Source organism: Canis lupus, chromosome 37 (assembly GCF_003254725.2).
Source record: "Canis lupus dingo isolate Sandy chromosome 37, ASM325472v2, whole genome shotgun sequence".
Taxonomy (NCBI): domain Eukaryota; kingdom Metazoa; phylum Chordata; class Mammalia; order Carnivora; family Canidae; genus Canis; species Canis lupus.
In genome coordinates this window covers 30,034,621-30,051,561 of record NC_064279.1, presented here as the reverse complement: position 1 = coordinate 30,051,561, position 16,941 = coordinate 30,034,621, and the positions used below count along the sequence as shown (strand labels likewise).

Below are 16,941 nucleotides of genomic sequence, written 5' to 3'. Positions count from 1 at the left end.
CGCCAAGATTTTTTTTTTTTTTTTTGTAATTTGTCAGTATCTGAGATACTGTACAAGACCTGCTAGAGCAATCAATTAGGAGAAATGTCTGGGCTGCTTCTGCCTCTGCTTGGTGAGTCTGAAGGGAAAGAATGGGTGGAATTTTATTATTTTTACAGTGCAGTGAGTTGGCCAGGTTCCATGGAAGGGTTTGAAAACCCCATTGGCTGTAAGGGGGGATAACAAGTTAGAAGCTTTGACACTGTCTGGTTTACATTGAAGATTCAGGGATTTGTTCAAAGAATTGATGATGAACTTATTTATGAAAATAGTGTTTTAAGTGTAACCAGTGAAACAAGTACTCAGTGCTTTCTAGCTAAGCTATTTGGGTGAAACCGAGTGTGTCAGATCATGGACCTTGTACAGCAAAAGAAAGACAGGAGAAGAATAGAAGTCAGAATGAACTTGGGCAGGAAAGCACAGCCCCGAAGGAAACCACTTGTGTTTATGACTACTGGTCTCATGATCCCCAGGCTCCCACGTAGTCTGTGTTGCTAAGGACAGACTGGCTTCTGGTAACTGGTTGGTGGCGTTTATAGGACCACGCTGATCTGCTGGCGGGCCTCTAGCTGAAGCCTATGGGGCCCAGGATTAAATTTATGCATAATTGTTGCTTGAGGCCAGTTTTGCAGAACACTTCATTTTTCCCTTAACGTTAAGTTTCCATGAGAAGCTAGTCCCTGTTGTTTGCTTGGGAATATGACGTCATCTGTCTTCTCTGTAGCCATGAAAATACAAACAACTTGTGCGACTGGGTCACTTTTATGAAGTGTATCAATCATTTTTCCTAGGCAAGCAGTAATCCGTAGAACCCTGAGTGAGAAATCTGTAGAAGGCAAGACTTCCGGGGTGTGTGTCCAGGTGTGGAGCTATACTTACCTGTCCCTCTCTCCCCGTAGGTAGCATCGCTTGCCTCTGGTGGGACCCCATTCAGCGGCTGCTCTTCTCTGGAGCCTCTGACAACAGCATCATTATGTGGGACATCGGCGGCCGCAAAGGCCGCACGCTCCTGCTGCAGGGCCACCAGTGCGTGACCGTGGCTGTGACCGTTTGCAGGGCTGGGGGCAGGATCTGAGCCTGTGGGAGGTGGGGCGGCGTTCGCACTCTACTGCTGCTCTCTCAAACCCCATCTGGCAAGACAGCCGTTTGCTGGGGCTCGCTCAGGCCCTTCCAGCTGCTTTCCTGTTAGTCCTGGGTGTCTGCTGTCGTAGCAGAGAGAGAGAGCCACGGTCGCCTTCCTTCTTAGTCCAAAGAGCACTTGCCACCTGTCTCTCCCGAGGAACCACCCTGTTGAAATACCTGCTTAGGACACGGGGGGTTGGGTTGGGGGTGCAGGTGAGGACCTTGACTGAGAGGAGGGTTGCTTGAATGCCTGACTTGCTCTTTTATTCTGAAACATGGGCGGGGGGGGGGGGGGGGGTTTGACGCGGTCACCTAAACTGTGACGGTGTGATACCCAGGCCTTTACCTTCCCGTTTTGAGAGGACAAGGACACATGGGCCTCTGCTTTGCTCCCTGCTGGTCAGGCTGTTGCTGTGCAGCTGAGCAGAACCTGGCTGTAAAGTAGCCGAGGAAAGAGTCTACACGCGAGTCTGCAGGGCGGTGGGTGAATGTTGTGGACCTGAGGAGGAGTGGAGCTCAGTGATCGGCCCTGAGAGCCGTGGCCGCCGTCCTGGGTGGGGCCTGCAGTTCTGAGGGACCGATGTGAATAGTAGAGTTTCTTTCGTAGACACCGTAGACTGTGCTGTAGAGTAAGTCACAAAACCTGGCTAACATTCACGCTAGAAGCCGTAGTATGTCCCCAGTTGCCAGTGATGAAATGCCAGCCGCTGGCTCCAGCACGGGGAGGGACCCGCGCCTGGGTGCACACAGCATCCATGTTTTCCACATTGAGACGAGTGACCGCTGTGTGTCGTTTGCAGCGACAGGGTGCAGGCCCTGTGTTACCTTCAGCTCACGAGGCAGCTGGTCTCCTGTTCCTCGGATGGAGGGATCGCCGTGTGGAACATGGACGTTAGCAGAGAGGAGGTAAGAGAACGAGCAGGCATGGCTGGCGGGGGGCCCCTGCCCTCGTGCCCCCCCGGTGTCATCGGACGGGGTCCTGCAGGTCCCGGCGCAGCACATCCCCTCCCCGTCTCAGGGTTTCCGCAGTGACAGGCGTCGCCTGCAGACCCAGCTGACAGAAACACCCAAGCCCGGGGACGCGGCCGCAGCATCCCTGTCCCCGATGCCTGGAGGCCTGCTGTGACCGGTGCCGGGGACCAGCCCAGAGCCTGACGTTCTCCTGGGAGACGCTGTCTCCGCTCTCCGCTTTGTTTTCCGCGGAGTGCACGTCGCTGTGGTGTTCTTTTCAGGAGACCTGAGTTCTCATTTGTCTGGGCCATGAAGAGTCGTGAGACCCTGTTCAGAGGAGGGTCACCGTTTCTCACAGGGTCTGTTCCCTCCCCCCATAAACTGGACTCATTCAGCCACACAACTTCCAAAGCTGCTTTGGGTCTTGAGACCCATCTGATTGTCTACGCAACCTCCCCGCCTCCTCTTAAATTGGGGAATAACCAACACGTATCATTATATGAGCTTCAGGTGTAAGCAGAGCGATCTGGCATTTGTATATATTGTGGGATGTGATTGCTGCAGTGAGCCTGGTCAGCACCCAGCACCCAGCACCCAGCACCCAGCACCACACATCGTTACAGAACTTCGTTTCTTGTGACGAGAACTTTTTAGACTTACTCTCTTAGCAACTTTGAAAAACACGGTGCAGCCTGCCTTAGCCCCCTACTGTGTGTCACGTCCCCAGGGCTGACTTACCTTGTAAGTGGAAGTTCATGCCTTTTGACCCCCTTCACCCCTTCCCCACCTCCAGCTGTCTTCTGTAGCAACTGCAGTCTGTTCCCTTACCTGGGGGCAACTCGGTCTTTTTTTCTATTTTAAATAATGCTGCAGTGACCGTTCTTGATCTCGTCATTGTGTGCATGTTCAGTTACTTATTTCAGACAAATTTCTGAAAATAGACCTTCTGGGACAAGGAGATGTACATTCTTACTGCTTTTTATAGATGTTGTCCGGTGACTTCCAGGCAGGATTTCCATTCTCATGTCTGCCAGCACGGGTATTATCGGTCTTTTCCAACCTGTGATGTAAATAGCAGAAGAGACTTCTTGTTGACTCAAAAGAGAGTTCAGAGTCTGGGAGACCGAGGACTTACGGTCTAATCGCAGGCATTTACTGAGCCCCTGCAGGGTGGCTGCGGCGCCTGGACGCAGGCACGCAGGCATCGTCAAGGGCTTACGATACCACATGGTGCTGCGCACTGTGCTGGGCGACGTGATGGGAGTTGTGCGGGGTGGGGGGGAGGCCGGCTCTGTGCCCCGTAGAAGCAGCCGCCCGGTGTGGGTGCGGCATTCCTACCAGACTGTGCACCTGTCTGTTTTGCGTCGCCTCCGATTCCTCGGGAGTCTCGTTTTCACTCAATAAACCTGCGTCTTCACCATATCACAGAAGACCTAGTCGAGGGGTCTGATCTGTTAAAAAAAAACTAGCAGCATTACTCATTTCCAGACTTTATGTCCCCCATGCTCTATACACAGGGGTTGTTGCCTGCTTTTTATAGGCTTGTAATCTCAGGAAGGAAATTGACGACCCTATAAAGAATAAAATGAAGTCGGTGGGGAAGTGGTGACTGCTAGCTTTTGTAGTAACCCAGTGAGATGAGTTAAGTAGAGGAACTCTTGACTACCTGTGTACTGGCAAAGTATCTTGGTACAGCTTAAGGTGACTCGTATTAAATACATACAACATTGGCTTGATATTAATTATAAACACTTTCCTTACAAAGACTAATTTTAACTGTTTTACAGCAGCTGCTGGTTATAGGCATTGAGGACAGCTAGTGTACTCTTCGGTTCCCCCGACTCTGGGCCTGTTTGTTTGTGATTGTTGAGGACAGAGGCTGTGTTCCCTGGCTCGCGTGGGACGGTGACCCCTGGGGCCAGTGCTGCTGGTGGTTCTCCTGAGGGCTTACCCACGTGGATTTCAGTCCACGATTCTCATCCTTGGTAAATTCCTTTAGGAAAAAAAGTTAAAAGATAAAAGCAAGATTCCCACCTTCAAGGTTACGTGACGGTACATCTAGGGAAAGAAAAGACAGCCCTGTCACTCAGGATGCCTCCTGTGCAGGCGAGCCTGCTTTCGATCGTCTGTGGAAGGTCACCCCAGGTCATGTCACACTGGCTGGTAACACATCATGCTCTAATAGCTTCCCTCTCCATAGTTGACCGTGTCAGTGGGGGAGCAAATTATGTCAAAGAGATGCATTATTGGGGCACCTGGCTTTTAGCCCAGATCGTGATCTCAGGATCTTAGGTCGAGCCCCAGATCGGGCTCCACGCTCAGTGCAGAGTCTGCCTGAGAGTCTCTCTGCCCCCCCGCCCCCACCACACACTCTCTCTCCCCCAAATAAATAAGTAAATCTGTTTTAAAAATGCATTATTTTTAGTAGTAGTATTTTTTTTTTTAACCAGCGGAGTATAGTGTGAAGGCCAACAGCCTTTGATCCATAAGGTCCTGGCCCTGAGCGAGGGTTTGCACCATGTGTAGGACTTCCCTGGGCAAAGGCATACGGAGTGCATCCCAGATCTGTTAGCCTCACCTGCTTGCTTGGAATTTCTTTCTGACTTACCTGGAAATACTGATCGGGGCAGGTTGGAAGTACATTTGCTTCCCTGCTCCTTTCTGGAAGTAGGCATGAGATATAGATGAGCAAGTAATAATTAGTAATAATTCATAATTAATTATGAATCCTCTTTAACAGAGGACATTATTTTCAACGGCTGGATGGTGGGTGTATAGCGGTGTAGACTAGTGTGTATGGTCTGCCTTAGTACAGCGGGGATTATTGCAGCAATTGGTAACAGCGGTACAGGGGGATTATTCTTGCCACGTCATCTTTGTGCCCATTAGGCAGGTGGAACAGTATGTAGAAGAGAGCGGAACAGTCGGGAAGCCTGGGTAACGTTCTCTTTTGCTCTCCTTAGGAAAGAAATTGTTTTTCTCTGTACAGAACAAGCACGTAACAGGATGGTTCTGACAACTTGGAGCACAGCATTTCGTCCTGTTAAAAGAAACAAAGTGATGGGTATTTCTTACACTAAATCAGAAAGCCTATTTATTTCTGATGTTTTTTGTTTGTCATGTTTTCAAATCATTTCATGTGCACGCTTCCTCCCTTGAGCCCCTGTCCTCTCCAGCTCAGCAAAGCAATATTGTCTTCTGAGCCCCAAGACGCGGTGGAGCCCCTGAGGGAGCCCCTGCTGGGCCTGGCGCCCAGATCCATGCGCAGGGATGCTCAGGTGTTGCCACATGGGGTGGGGCGGACAGGCATGGGCTTCGGCTCCCAGATCAGCCAGTGTGGCCTAGGGCGCTGCTGGGGCACCAGCCCCTCAGGGCATGGCCTGCACTCACCACCCTCCCTCCACGGGGTGGCCCTGAGGCCATCTGGCCCCGTTGGCTTGCTGGGGTCCTGGCTTCCCTCCCTGCGGAGTCCCCGAGCCGCTGCCCACCATGTTGGTGCTCCCAAAGCCCCTGCCCTGCTGCGGTGGTGGCACCGGGTAACAGCTTCCTCGTGCCGCCTCCGCCTGCACTGCCCCCCAGCCTCCCTTCTCTCCCGGGTGCCTCTCCTGGGCCTCAGCCCACCACATGCAATTTGGGAGCGTTCACTCCCACCCCCACCAAGAAGCCCCTTTGTAGTGGCCATCAGGTGTAGCAGTGTTTCTAGTGACATCTAAAATCAGAAATAGGAACCCCAAAAGTTCTGATGCAATAGGAAGCAAAAGAAGGAAGCAGAGTCACCTGCCCTGAAGCCCCTGGCAGTTCCCGTTTGAGCGTGGGAAGCCCTCTGTCTCCACTTCTGTGCAAAGGGCCGGTGTGATGGGGTGTCTTTGGCTCTCCCAGCATTGTCTCCTCTTACCATGTGTATTTTTCTTGAATGTTCAACTTTACGATCAAGAAAAGATTGTTTCTTCAGTCTTTGGTTTAATTGACAGAAATACATATTTTCTGTTGTTATTGCACATATATAATAAGTGATTGAGGCTAAATAATAGATGTGAACAGCTTTATCTTATAATCGAGTACAATTTTTTGTTTTTTTTTTTTAAAGATTTCATTTATTTGAGAGAGAGAGCGCACATGTGCACATGAGTTGGGGGAGGGTCAGGGAGCCGGACACTGGGGCTCCATCCCAGGACCCTGAGATCGTGACCTGAGCAAAGGCAGATCCTTAACCGACTGAGCCCCCCAGGGGCCCCTGATCGGGTACAATTTGTAATGGTTTGTTTGGATAAATATTTTCTAAGTTCTTGTTAAAGTAATGCCGAGACTTTAATCGTCCTGTTTCAATAAAAATTCATTGAGAACCTAGTCCGTGACAGGCCATCTGTATACAAGGATGGGCAAGAGCAGTGTGTAACAGGTTAGTGGCAGAAAGGAAGAGTGCATAAAGGGTGATGGCATGGAGAGGGGCTGGGGGTACTGTGCGCACACAGGATGGGGGGCTGCTCCTATGAGCAAGGAGGTGGCAAGTCTGTGTGACGGGGGACGCACACGGAAGAGCTCTCCTGTTGGTCACCCTGTGACCCCACCAGACATCCCAAGTGCTAGTTCACCAGGTTCCGTAAGAAACGGGCTCTCGCCCGACTGGCCTCGGTGCTCAACAACTCTGGCATAGAAAAGAACCACATGAAGAGAGCCCTGAAGAGTTCACAGTGAAGACCGAATCACTCCTTCCTATCTCTAGATTAAAAATCGAGCAGTCCTGTCAACCTTGCTAAAATGATGGAGATCACCGAACACATGTAACACTGAATATGGCAACAGCTATAACGAGGAATTTTTTAAAAAAATGCTAACAACCAACAAGGTCTAAAACCATCGCATTAACCCTGAGAAATCCTAGGAAACCAGGAGATGCTCTAACGGTGGCTTTGGCTTTCCCCTCCCCCAGGCTCCTCAGTGGCTGGAGAGTGATTCTTGCCAGAAGTGCGAGCAGCCCTTTTTCTGGAACATAAAGCAGATGTGGGACACAAAGACGCTGGGGTTGAGACAAGTGAGTAGCCAACGCTGAATGGTCACTGTGTTAATCATGTATTTTGTGTGTGGTGTTACTCTGTCATTTTGTTTGGAATTACACTTTTTCGTACAAGTGCTACGAATGCTGGCATTTTGACGTCACGGTCTCTGTGTGACTAACATGAGTGGGGCCTTCCCGGGGCCTGTGAGATGGTATCTGTGTGTCCCATCGCTTGTCTGGTGTTGGGAAAGCAGGGATGTGTGTGCAACACTGAGAGCCTGTTTGTAAATGCACGAAAGATCCTTCATCTAGGGGCATTGCTCGTTGGGGGCACTGTTCGTGCGCCACACACAGAATGACAGCGAAGCAGCTCATACGATTGTGAGCCTTATGCTGTCATCGTTTGTTAAAAAATGTGACAGTTTGGCCCTCGCTGGAACACTCCCAACACTAAGAATCTTTAATTATCCATAAAGCGAACCTGGAACACTTTTATTAAGCGTGTTTCTGGTACTTTTTTTTTTCTTTTTTTGGATTATAGAAACATGTCCCAAATAGCCTGTAGATTTCAAAGATGCCCTTATCACTAGGTGTTCATATAATTCTAAAGTCCTACAAAAAAACAGATTTCTACAGCAACCTCGAAGGTCGCCCAGTAGACTGACTATGAACTGGTGCAGGTGAGTGAAGAAAGAGTGCTGATTTAATGTCTTTGCACCTGTAGGAGGGACTGACCTAAAGTTTGTGTGTATTAAATAAACCTTCTTTACTTGTACCCACAAAGCCGCCGTACCACAAGGTCTAACGTGAGGCTGGCAGGCTGCGCAGGCGTGATCTTAGCACTCCTGTGGCGTTCTGATGCCCCATCGTAGGCCTGCTCCCCACAGTGCCTGCCCTGTGGGAGCTAGTGCGTTGTAGCTGATGGGCGACATGGTCCCTGCCTCTACAGGAAACGTGAGGAAATTAGTTTCCATCTTATGAATTAAGTACTAGAAGAGAGGAAAGGTATGGGTCACTACACTTTTTAAAGAATATGACAAACTTAACTAACCAGACAATTTTAAATGCTCTTGAAGCTTATTACCAGAATTTCAGTTTGAAAGATTAAAAGAAATAGTGAAATACATGATTATGGATATTCAGTTTTTCATGAGAACATTTTACATTATTTCAGAACTTTCTCCGACATGGGAATAGATTTTTTCCCCCTGAAACCTGTACTCATTTGAGCTCCTAAATGAACTTGAAACTGGTTTTAATAATGCTGCCTGTTGACATCTACATGGATAATATGAATGGATAAAAAGTAGCATTTGACCAGTAAAACCAAGGATACTTGGAAATCCTTGACAAGTGTTGATCCCGTCTCCCTTTTGTGTTAATGGGTATGCCAAATGGGGTAGTTGCAACTCAGGGCGGATCTTGCCCACCCCATGCCCCCACCCTGAGGGGAAATCGGGAGCATGGAGGTGAAAGTTCCTCTCCCTTCCCTCCTTCCGCCCATGCTGAAGCACCACTGCAGGAAGTGCGGGCAGGCGGTGTGTGGGAAGTGCAGCAGCAAGCGCTCCAGCTACCCCGTCATGGGCTTCGAGTTCCAGGTCCGGGTGTGCGACTCCTGCTACGACTCCATCAAGGATGAGGAGTGAGTGTTGGCGGGCCCTGCTCCTACTGTGCACCTGCGGCGGGAGGAGCCTGGGAAGTGACGCGATTGTGTGTCTGCCCACGTGCTGGGCTCTGGGGCAGGAATTCTGTCCCCGCCCTGTGACCTCAGAGGAGGTGCTCCCAGCCGAGGTGAGGCCTGGGGCTGCGCAGAGCAGGAGAGCAGCCCAGCGGCCCCCGGGAGCACTCAGGTGCGGCCCCGGGAGCACCCAGGTGCCCTGCGGGAATGAGCCCAAGCGGCCGCGGTGGCAGAGCCAGTTCGCCCCAGTGCACCAGCCTCTGCACACCCGCATGGAAAGTTTAATTTTCTTTTCCTTCCCTTCGAATCCTCTTCAAAAGTGCTAGAGTGGCAAACCTTGGCAGAGGCCAAACTTGGAAAGCTCGCACAGCATGACACGGTCTGGGCACGCTGGGGCCCCGGGCCTGCCTCGCTCCCCCGGGCGGGGTCCCCTGCAGCGCCCCGAGGCCCCTGCCCTGTGTCGGGGATATAGCGGCCTCTCCACTGACACCACGGGAAGCAGTTACTCGGGGAGTTCTGTCCAACCTTACGTAAAGCAGCCTGGCAGCTGGTCGTGCCTTCTGCCTTCTAATTATGAAGTTTTCCAAACTGTAGCCCCATCTTTAGAAGTAAATCTTAGCACTGTCGGCGTTTCCTTTATGGTCAGGTCTTCCCTTGGCCCTGGAAGCGGGGGAGCTCTCAGCCGTCTCTTTCCTTTTTTCTCTTTGTCAGCCGGACTTCTCTAGCAACCTTTCACGAAGGAAAGCATAACATCTCCCACATGTCCATGGACGTAGCCAGGGGACTGATGGTGACCTGTGGGACCGACCGCATCGTAAAGGTAACCTGCTCCATTGTCCCGACGTGCGCGGTGTGTAGATCACTCGTGATTGTGCCGCGAACGGCTGGATGCTGCTGCAGTCTCAGCTTCTGATGGGCAGGCTTGCCTTCCCCGCTCGTTTTTTTTTTTAAGGTTTTATTATTTATTTTTGAGAGAGAGAGGGTGAGAGAGAGGCGAAGGGGAGTGGGGGAGGGGCAGAGGGAGAAGCAGGCTCCCCCCTGAGCAGGGAGCCAGAGGTGGGGCTCCATCCCAGGACCCTGGTTCCCGACCTGACCTGAAGGCAGGTCCTTAAGCCACCCAGGAGGTCCTTACCTTCCCCTTTTTTTTTATTCATGAGAGACACACAGAGAGAGGCAGAGACACAGGCAGAGGGAGAAGCGGGCTCCATGCAGGGAACCTGATACAGGACTCGATCCCGGGACCCCGGGGTCACCACCTGAGCCGACGGCAGACGCTCAGCCGCTGAGCCAGGCGTCCCGCCTTCCCTTCTTATAAGCAGCCTGTGACCTGTGGCCGGCTGGAAACCCTGAGTCCCCGTGGGTCCGTGGCTGCTTACTCCAGGGGGTTTCCTGCACCAGCTCGGTCTCAGAGCCCTGCATCCGCCCGGGGCTCCTGCCCCCCCGGCCCATCTGGGCCTTAGCCAGCCCCTCCCTGGTCCCCCTTTCCTGGCTGGTGTGGCTGTCATCCTGGACGGGTTTGCTCACTGTCAGAAATAACCACACTCAGTTCTCACTCAGTTCACTCAGTCCCTCGGCCACTAGCACAGAAGCTAAAAGCAGGGGTTTTACACTGAGCGCGGCTCTGGGGTTGTGAAACCATGACACGCTTAATTTTAAAGAGGGGCTTTTCCCAGCAGGCCTTGTATTAAAATTGGAATTAAATTTATGGCAAATGCTACGTAACCTTCAGGTAACCACCTATAAGCTTTACTCACGTGTGGGTGCGCCAGGGCTTCCTCACTGTGTCGGTCTTGAGGAGGGTCTGTAGTGACCGAGTGACCGAGTGAGCCCTCGGGCCCCTGTTCAGGTTTAGCTCCGTTTGTTTTCGGGGTGAGCTCTGCCTTGGGACCCCGCGGTGAGCGCTGCCCTCTGCGGCCCGTCCTTCCTCTGCAGATATGGGACATGACGCCCGTGGTGGGCTGCAGTCTGGCGGCCGGCTTCGCCCCTCGCTGACCCGGGAGCCGGCCGAGGTCTCCCCTGCCCGCGCACCTGCCCGCGCAGCCCTTCCCGGGCTCCCCGCTCGGCACCTGGATGGACGGTGGCCGCTGAAACAGAACAGAACACGACGACATTTAAAAAAACCCAAAAAACGTAAGGTGTGTCGGGGGCATTTGTGGAACTACCCGTGGGGACGAGCATGGGACGAAAGCTCATCCGTAGCGGTTCCCTGAGGCGAGGAGTGACCGGGCTGAGACGCGCCGCCCGCAGCGAGCTCCCGCGGGCTGAGGGAGCCGTTTGGCCCATGCGACTTTGTGAGGAAAGAACCGTTCCCGAGGGCGTCGTGCTTCCGACTTCCCTGGAGCAGTTCGGGGCCGGCGCCTTCCCCTGGGCCGCGCTGCGGGAGGCCTCGCGCCCCTGGACGTGGGACCCTCCCCGCCCCGCGCCCGGCGGCCCCTCGCCGGCCCCTTCCCCGCACGTGCTCCGACGACGACGTGTTCCTGGTGCTGTTGAGGTGGGAGCCGCAGCCGCCGCCTGAGTCCTCTGCTGCTCGGTGCGGCGAGCGGGCGGCAGGCGGGCCCCTGCGGGGGTGGCCTCGGTGACCACGCGCCTCAGAAGAACAAAACAGAACGACTCCAAAGCTTTCCAAACTCTGCTGACTTCTCGTTGTAAGGACTATCACGACCGTGTCACGGACGGGAGTGAGTCACCTGGAGCGCTAATCCCTGACCGGGCCCGCACGGTCCTTGCTACCTTGTAAACTGCTCCCGTAGCAAATGGCATTTTTAGAGTTTTGGGCCACTTGGTACCAAGTGGGGAAGGTACCAGGATGGGGAAGCGGTGGGGGACGGGGAGCCTGTCCTTTAATATTCCAATATTTATTTCTCTGTTTAACGGCAGTCCCCGTACCTATTACTTTAGGGCTATGCAGGTGAGTGGAGAGAGGCCTACTTGTCTTAATGACAAATTTTAAAGTAGATAGCAACATTTTTGTGAGTCTTCCTAGTGGAAATTGAGAAAAACTCACTACTGCGTCACTGTGCCGAGGTCGTATGAAGGCGGCGTGGTGGCTCCGTGCGGTAGCAGGAAGGGACTAAATCTGGTTTTTAACGACTGAGACGGACAATCGTGTTTAAGACCGGTAATTAAACGGAGATGTGCTCCTGACCAAGTGACACAAACAATAAGGAAAGGAGGTCAGGCAGCTCATATTCTAGAATGATCTGCATTAAAAATGGACTTGTTTTCAGAAATAAGACGGAAGGGTTTTGTCGCTCCGTGTAACCTTTGTGTTCTACCACCTGAGGAGGGTGGTTCCTTTAAAAAAAGACTGGTCTGTAAAATCCTTGCAAAACGACTGATGCTAAGACAGGCTGGAAGGAGATGGGAGGAAGGGGACCTTCCAGGGCAGCTCCTGTTCAGCTAATGGTCCGGCACGTACACAGGTGCTCTCCTGGGATTTCACCAACGTCCTGAAGGGAAAATAGGACAGGATCTGTTTCTTGCCTTGTTGATGAGTACTGAACTGTGGTTTTGTTTGCCTTTAACTCCTGGAAAATGTGGTTTTATAATCTGTGGTAGACTGAGCACAATATCATGCCGTAGCTTTCTACTTTCTTTTATTTTAAAAAATTCTAAATGAAGGACCCAGTATTCTGTAGGGAACATAAGGTCGTGAGAGCGCCTCCTAATATTAGGGGTTAAGCTAATATAAATCAAAAGGGAAAGGCACAGGGAAGGAAGAATGGAGAAGGGTATCCAGAAAAGGCAAGTATGTTTTCATTGACTTTTCTCTCTACCAGAGCCTGTTTGCACTTTGCTTTTTAAAAACACACACAGTCTTGTCTCTACTACACACCAGGGAGCAAATGGGGTAATATTTTTTATAGAGGTGGGCAAAAATTATTTTCTGAATTCTGCTGACCAGACACATAAGGAAAACCCAGCTAGACTTCTAGGTCCTGCCTTATTTTGTCTGCATTACTCTTAAACGGGTCCTTTAAAATAGCTCTTCAACTAACAGTTCATGGTTTTTCCATTCCTGAATACTCAACGTGGATTTCTATAGCTAGGGGTTAAGAAGTACAGAATGTTAGAGAAGATTCTTGGGCTTTAGATCTAGTACAGATGCAATAAGGAAATGCAATCTTTCATTGGAGACATGTTCTAAAATTGCCTTTTTTTTTTTTTTTTTTTTTTTTTTAGTGCAAATGGCAAAAACATCCCCATGGCATTAGCTGGCCACAGGTTATTCAGTGTACTGTACACCTCTATTCACCACGTCCTATTTCTGGCCTGCTGCCTGCAGGATATGAACAAAAAATAGGGCTCTAGAATGTGGCACTTGGTTGAAACTGGCCTACCTGCTTATATAATAAATTCCATAGTGACTCAGACCCGAGGCAATATTTTCTAAAATGAGAGGTTTCGTTCATTTACTTCCTACTTCTGTTACTGGATCTGATATCTTCTAAAATGTAAGGAACCAGTTACTATTAATGATAACCATCTGCTCATTATAAATGTGAGGTCTAACAAATAAGTAATACATGCTATATTTATTCAAGTGTCTATTGCTTAATTGTTAATTATGAGCAGGTCATTGAACACCTACTCTTATTTTCTGCAGTTTACTGTACAGTAACTCTTTGAGTAAATCGATTAATTGTGCAACAAATTTATATTAGGATACAATTTAAAGTGTTTTACTCTATAGCCTTTTTGACGGGGGGAAGCAAAGGGCGGTGTTGATTAGTACATTTTGTCTTGTACTAGCTCTGTTTCTATAAGATGCGGTGCCCTGTGTATCCCAGAGAGTTAGAAAACTTTGTTCTTTGCTCCTGTTTGTGGGTTCAGTTTTTGTGGGTTTTTTTTGAGAATATACATACACAATAAAATGTTCCTTGCTTGTTACTCTGTTGCTTAATTCAGCTTCTGTTACGTTTGATAGGACATAAGGCAGTAATAGAGCCACCAGCTGTGCCCGGGGCTCTGTCTGCATGATACTCCTCAGTCCTGGCAGCTCCTCTGCAGAGCATCATTGTCTCTGTCTTACAGATGAGAAAACCGAGACAATCCCGTCTGTCCGTCGGTCTGACTCGAAAGCACTTGCCTTCTCCAATACCACCTGCTTTCACGCGCTAGCATGTAATGAGTGTTTCCTGTCAGGGTTAGGGGTCAAGTATTATTACCTCCTTGGAGGTTGGTGAAGCCTCGAAGCCCGATGGCTCTGGACGCCTAGGCTCCCTGAGTCCCACGGAGACTTGGGCGTCTGTGCCGCGTTCTCCACATCAGACGCTCAGTTCTGTGGATAAACACAGGGTGGTTCAGACCCAGGAGAACTGATTCCTCTGCTCAGCTGATAAGAAGTTGATTTCTTAGAAACCAGCATGGCAGTTTACTGTGTTTCCGCAAAGCAATCTCGCTTTATTTAATAAATAATATGTAATAAAATAACATATAATAAAGAATAAAAAGAAAGCGAAAATAAAAAGATAATACCAAAAAGTATTAAGATTAGTCTTAGGCCCTCTGTCCCACCACACAGAGAAAACACTGTTCAACTCGGGCTGAGGTCTTCGCAGTGTTTTTGTTAAATGTGTGCGCGCATCTGTAACAAACGCCTGTGGATACAGTTTTAAGGGGCTGTACTCCCCCTGCCCCCACCTGATGTATTATGGGTTGTTGGCCCACATCAAAGAACAGAGCTCCACAGGAGCTTAGGGATGCGACTCTGTGCTGTGGGACCTGCCCTGGGGGCCCTGAGGGTCAGTGAGGCCGCAAGACTGGCTTTGGCCAAAGAAGTGCAGGGGAAGCCGTCACTGGCAGGTGAGGGGCTTAGCCCCCGTGGGATTCCCACAGCCCCAGACACAGAAGATGCCCCAGAGCCCGACTACCCTGCCTGGGGAATCAGTAAGGCTTTGTAGTTTCAGTCCCCTGAGGTAGGGTGAGCATGTGTGTGTGCACTGCGGCAGCACCCAGCCTGCACCAGGTGATTTAATATTTAATTTATTAATTATTAAATTAATAATTTTAATTAAAAGACTAAGAATACAAAACTCAGCATGCCTTTGCCCACTCTTTTTTTTTAATATTTTATTTATTTATGAAAGACACAGAGAGAGAGGCAGAGACATAGGCAGAGGGAGAAGCAGGCTCTATGCAGGGAGCCCAATGTGGGACTCGATCCCCAGACTCCAGGATCATGCCCTGGACTGAAGGCAGACGCTCAACCACTGAGCCACCCAGGCGTCCCTTTGCCCACTCTTCCAATTATTTTCACAGGATAAATCTTAACATTACTAGGAATTACTAGGTCAAAGAATATGCATGTTTTGGGCACCTGGGTGGCTCAGCGGTTGAGCATCTGCCTTTGGCTCTGGGTGTGACCCCGGAGTCCTGGGATCGAGTCCTGCATTGGGCTCCCTGCAGGGAACCTGCTTCTCCCTCTGCCTGCGACTCTGCCTCTCTCTCTGTCTCTCATGAATAAATAAATAATTAAAAAAAGAATATGCATATTTTAAGTTTTTTATTCTTACTGCTGATACCTTCACACCGTTGCAAACACTTGAATTTTCTTACTTTGAACAGGGAATAAAAGGACATATCTTAATGCCTTAACATATGGAATTCCAGTTTATTATTTTAAATGAGAATTGTATCTCCCAACCTGACCACATATCTGATTTTTTTTAAGATTTATTTATTTTAGAGAGAGAGGGCACAAGCAGAAGGAGCAGAAGAAGAGGGAGAGAGTCTCAAGCAGAATCTGCACTGAGCATAGAGCCTGATGTGGGGCTTGATTGCACCAGCCTGAGATCACGGCCTGAACTGAAACCGAGCCGGCCGCTTAACCGGCTGCAGCACCCAGGCGTCCCCAGACCACGTGTCTTTAGGACAGTCTAGGTAGAACCCAGGTCAGCACCGGAAGGCTCCTGAGCAGCCGAGGACCCAGAGGGAGAAAGGCCGACTGGATGACTGATGCCATCGTGACAGCCTGATGTGCTCATTGCCGAGGTTGCCGGACGGTCAGGCGACCCCTTTTCACTTGGAAAGTGGAAACACATGAGCAAGTTCTTGTTCTCGCCTTCCCTTTTGAGATTTCACCTAGCTTAGTGTTCATTTGTAAGAGGAAATGTTCTTAGGTGAGTGGTTCACGTGTGTGAGTCCCAGGCTTCCTTCTCTTCCCCCTTCAGCTCCTGAGTCTCTGGCTTAGGTCTCTCTCTTAGATCTCTCTCTTAGGTCTCTCTCTTAGATCTCTTAGATCTCTTAGATCTCTCTCTCTTAGGTGTCTCTCCTTGAACTGTGCAGCAAACTCTCCCTCGGGAAGCCCATTACCTGTCAGCACCTACGGTTTCTCAGGAAAGCGGAGAAGTGGGTTCCAGGACCACCGTCAGTGTGGTCACCTGCAGGGTAGAACAGGCCTAAAACTACTTCCTGGGTCAAACCCACACGGGAGACTGAAGGTTCCAGCCCAGTCTGTCTGACCTCGAAGCCCATGCTCCTTTTTTTAAGTCCTGAGTGTGACGTTCTATGAGAAAGACAGGGTAGTGGACGTTTCTTTACAGCAGGAGCGCTGTGGCACGTTTCCCACAGCCGGAGCTCCCGTGGAGCCGCGGCAGGCAGTGACGGCCCGTACCGTGCGGCAGCACGTGGAGCCTTCGCTGGTCTGTCCAATGGGTCCCAGGAGCACGTGTGCTGAAAACACACGCAGGCTTGCAGACAAACCTAGTACAAGCCTGTGGGCTCCACCGTCCGAATGTCCCCCAACATGGCCCCTTGGCACCACCGAGCTGCCCTTACCATGGTCCAGGTCAGTGTCATTCTGGATGATTCCATTAGCCTCCTTTTTTTTTTTTTTTTAAGATTTTATTTATTAGAGAGCATGAGCAGGGGAGAGGGGCCAACGGGGAGGGAGAAGCAGGCCCCTGCTGAGCAGGGAGCCTGACGTGGGACTCGATTCCAGGACCCCGGGACCACGACCTGACCCTGCGTCCCAGATTCCATTAGCCTCCTAACCATCCCTGCTCTGCCCCTGCCCCTCGGGTCCTGTTCCCAGCACACCTGTGCACAAAACCCTCAGCTCATCCCGCTCACTAGAGGCCCACGCTCCAACGCGGCCCGCCCCCCACCCCCCGGGTCCGTGTTCTCCCTGCGTACTCCCGTCCGCCCTCACAGT

At 50.8% G+C, this 16,941-nt stretch overlaps 1 protein-coding gene across 5 annotated transcripts in view; it reads left to right on the top strand.

Annotated features, from left to right (window-relative positions):
* The window catches only part of WDFY1 (WD repeat and FYVE domain containing 1), a 114,904-nt gene that overhangs the window by 30,451 nt on the left and 67,512 nt on the right, over positions 1 to 16,941 (top strand). For 4 of the 5 annotated variants that reach the window (XR_007409007.1, XR_003134574.3, XM_025442068.3 and 1 more), the window contains exons 7-11: positions 939 to 1,065; positions 1,962 to 2,067; positions 7,043 to 7,144; positions 8,620 to 8,750; positions 9,498 to 9,606. Coding sequence is in view for 3 of the 5 variants with exons in the window: in XM_025442068.3 (XP_025297853.1) it covers positions 939 to 1,065; positions 1,962 to 2,067; positions 7,043 to 7,144; positions 8,620 to 8,750; positions 9,498 to 9,606 (575 nt within the window). In the remaining 2 variants the exon portion in view is untranslated. Of the gene's footprint in view, positions 1 to 938; positions 1,066 to 1,961; positions 2,068 to 7,042; positions 7,145 to 8,619; positions 8,751 to 9,497; positions 9,607 to 10,718; positions 13,677 to 16,941 lie in introns of those variants that run through there. The other variant, XM_025442070.3, reaches the window with a different exon arrangement.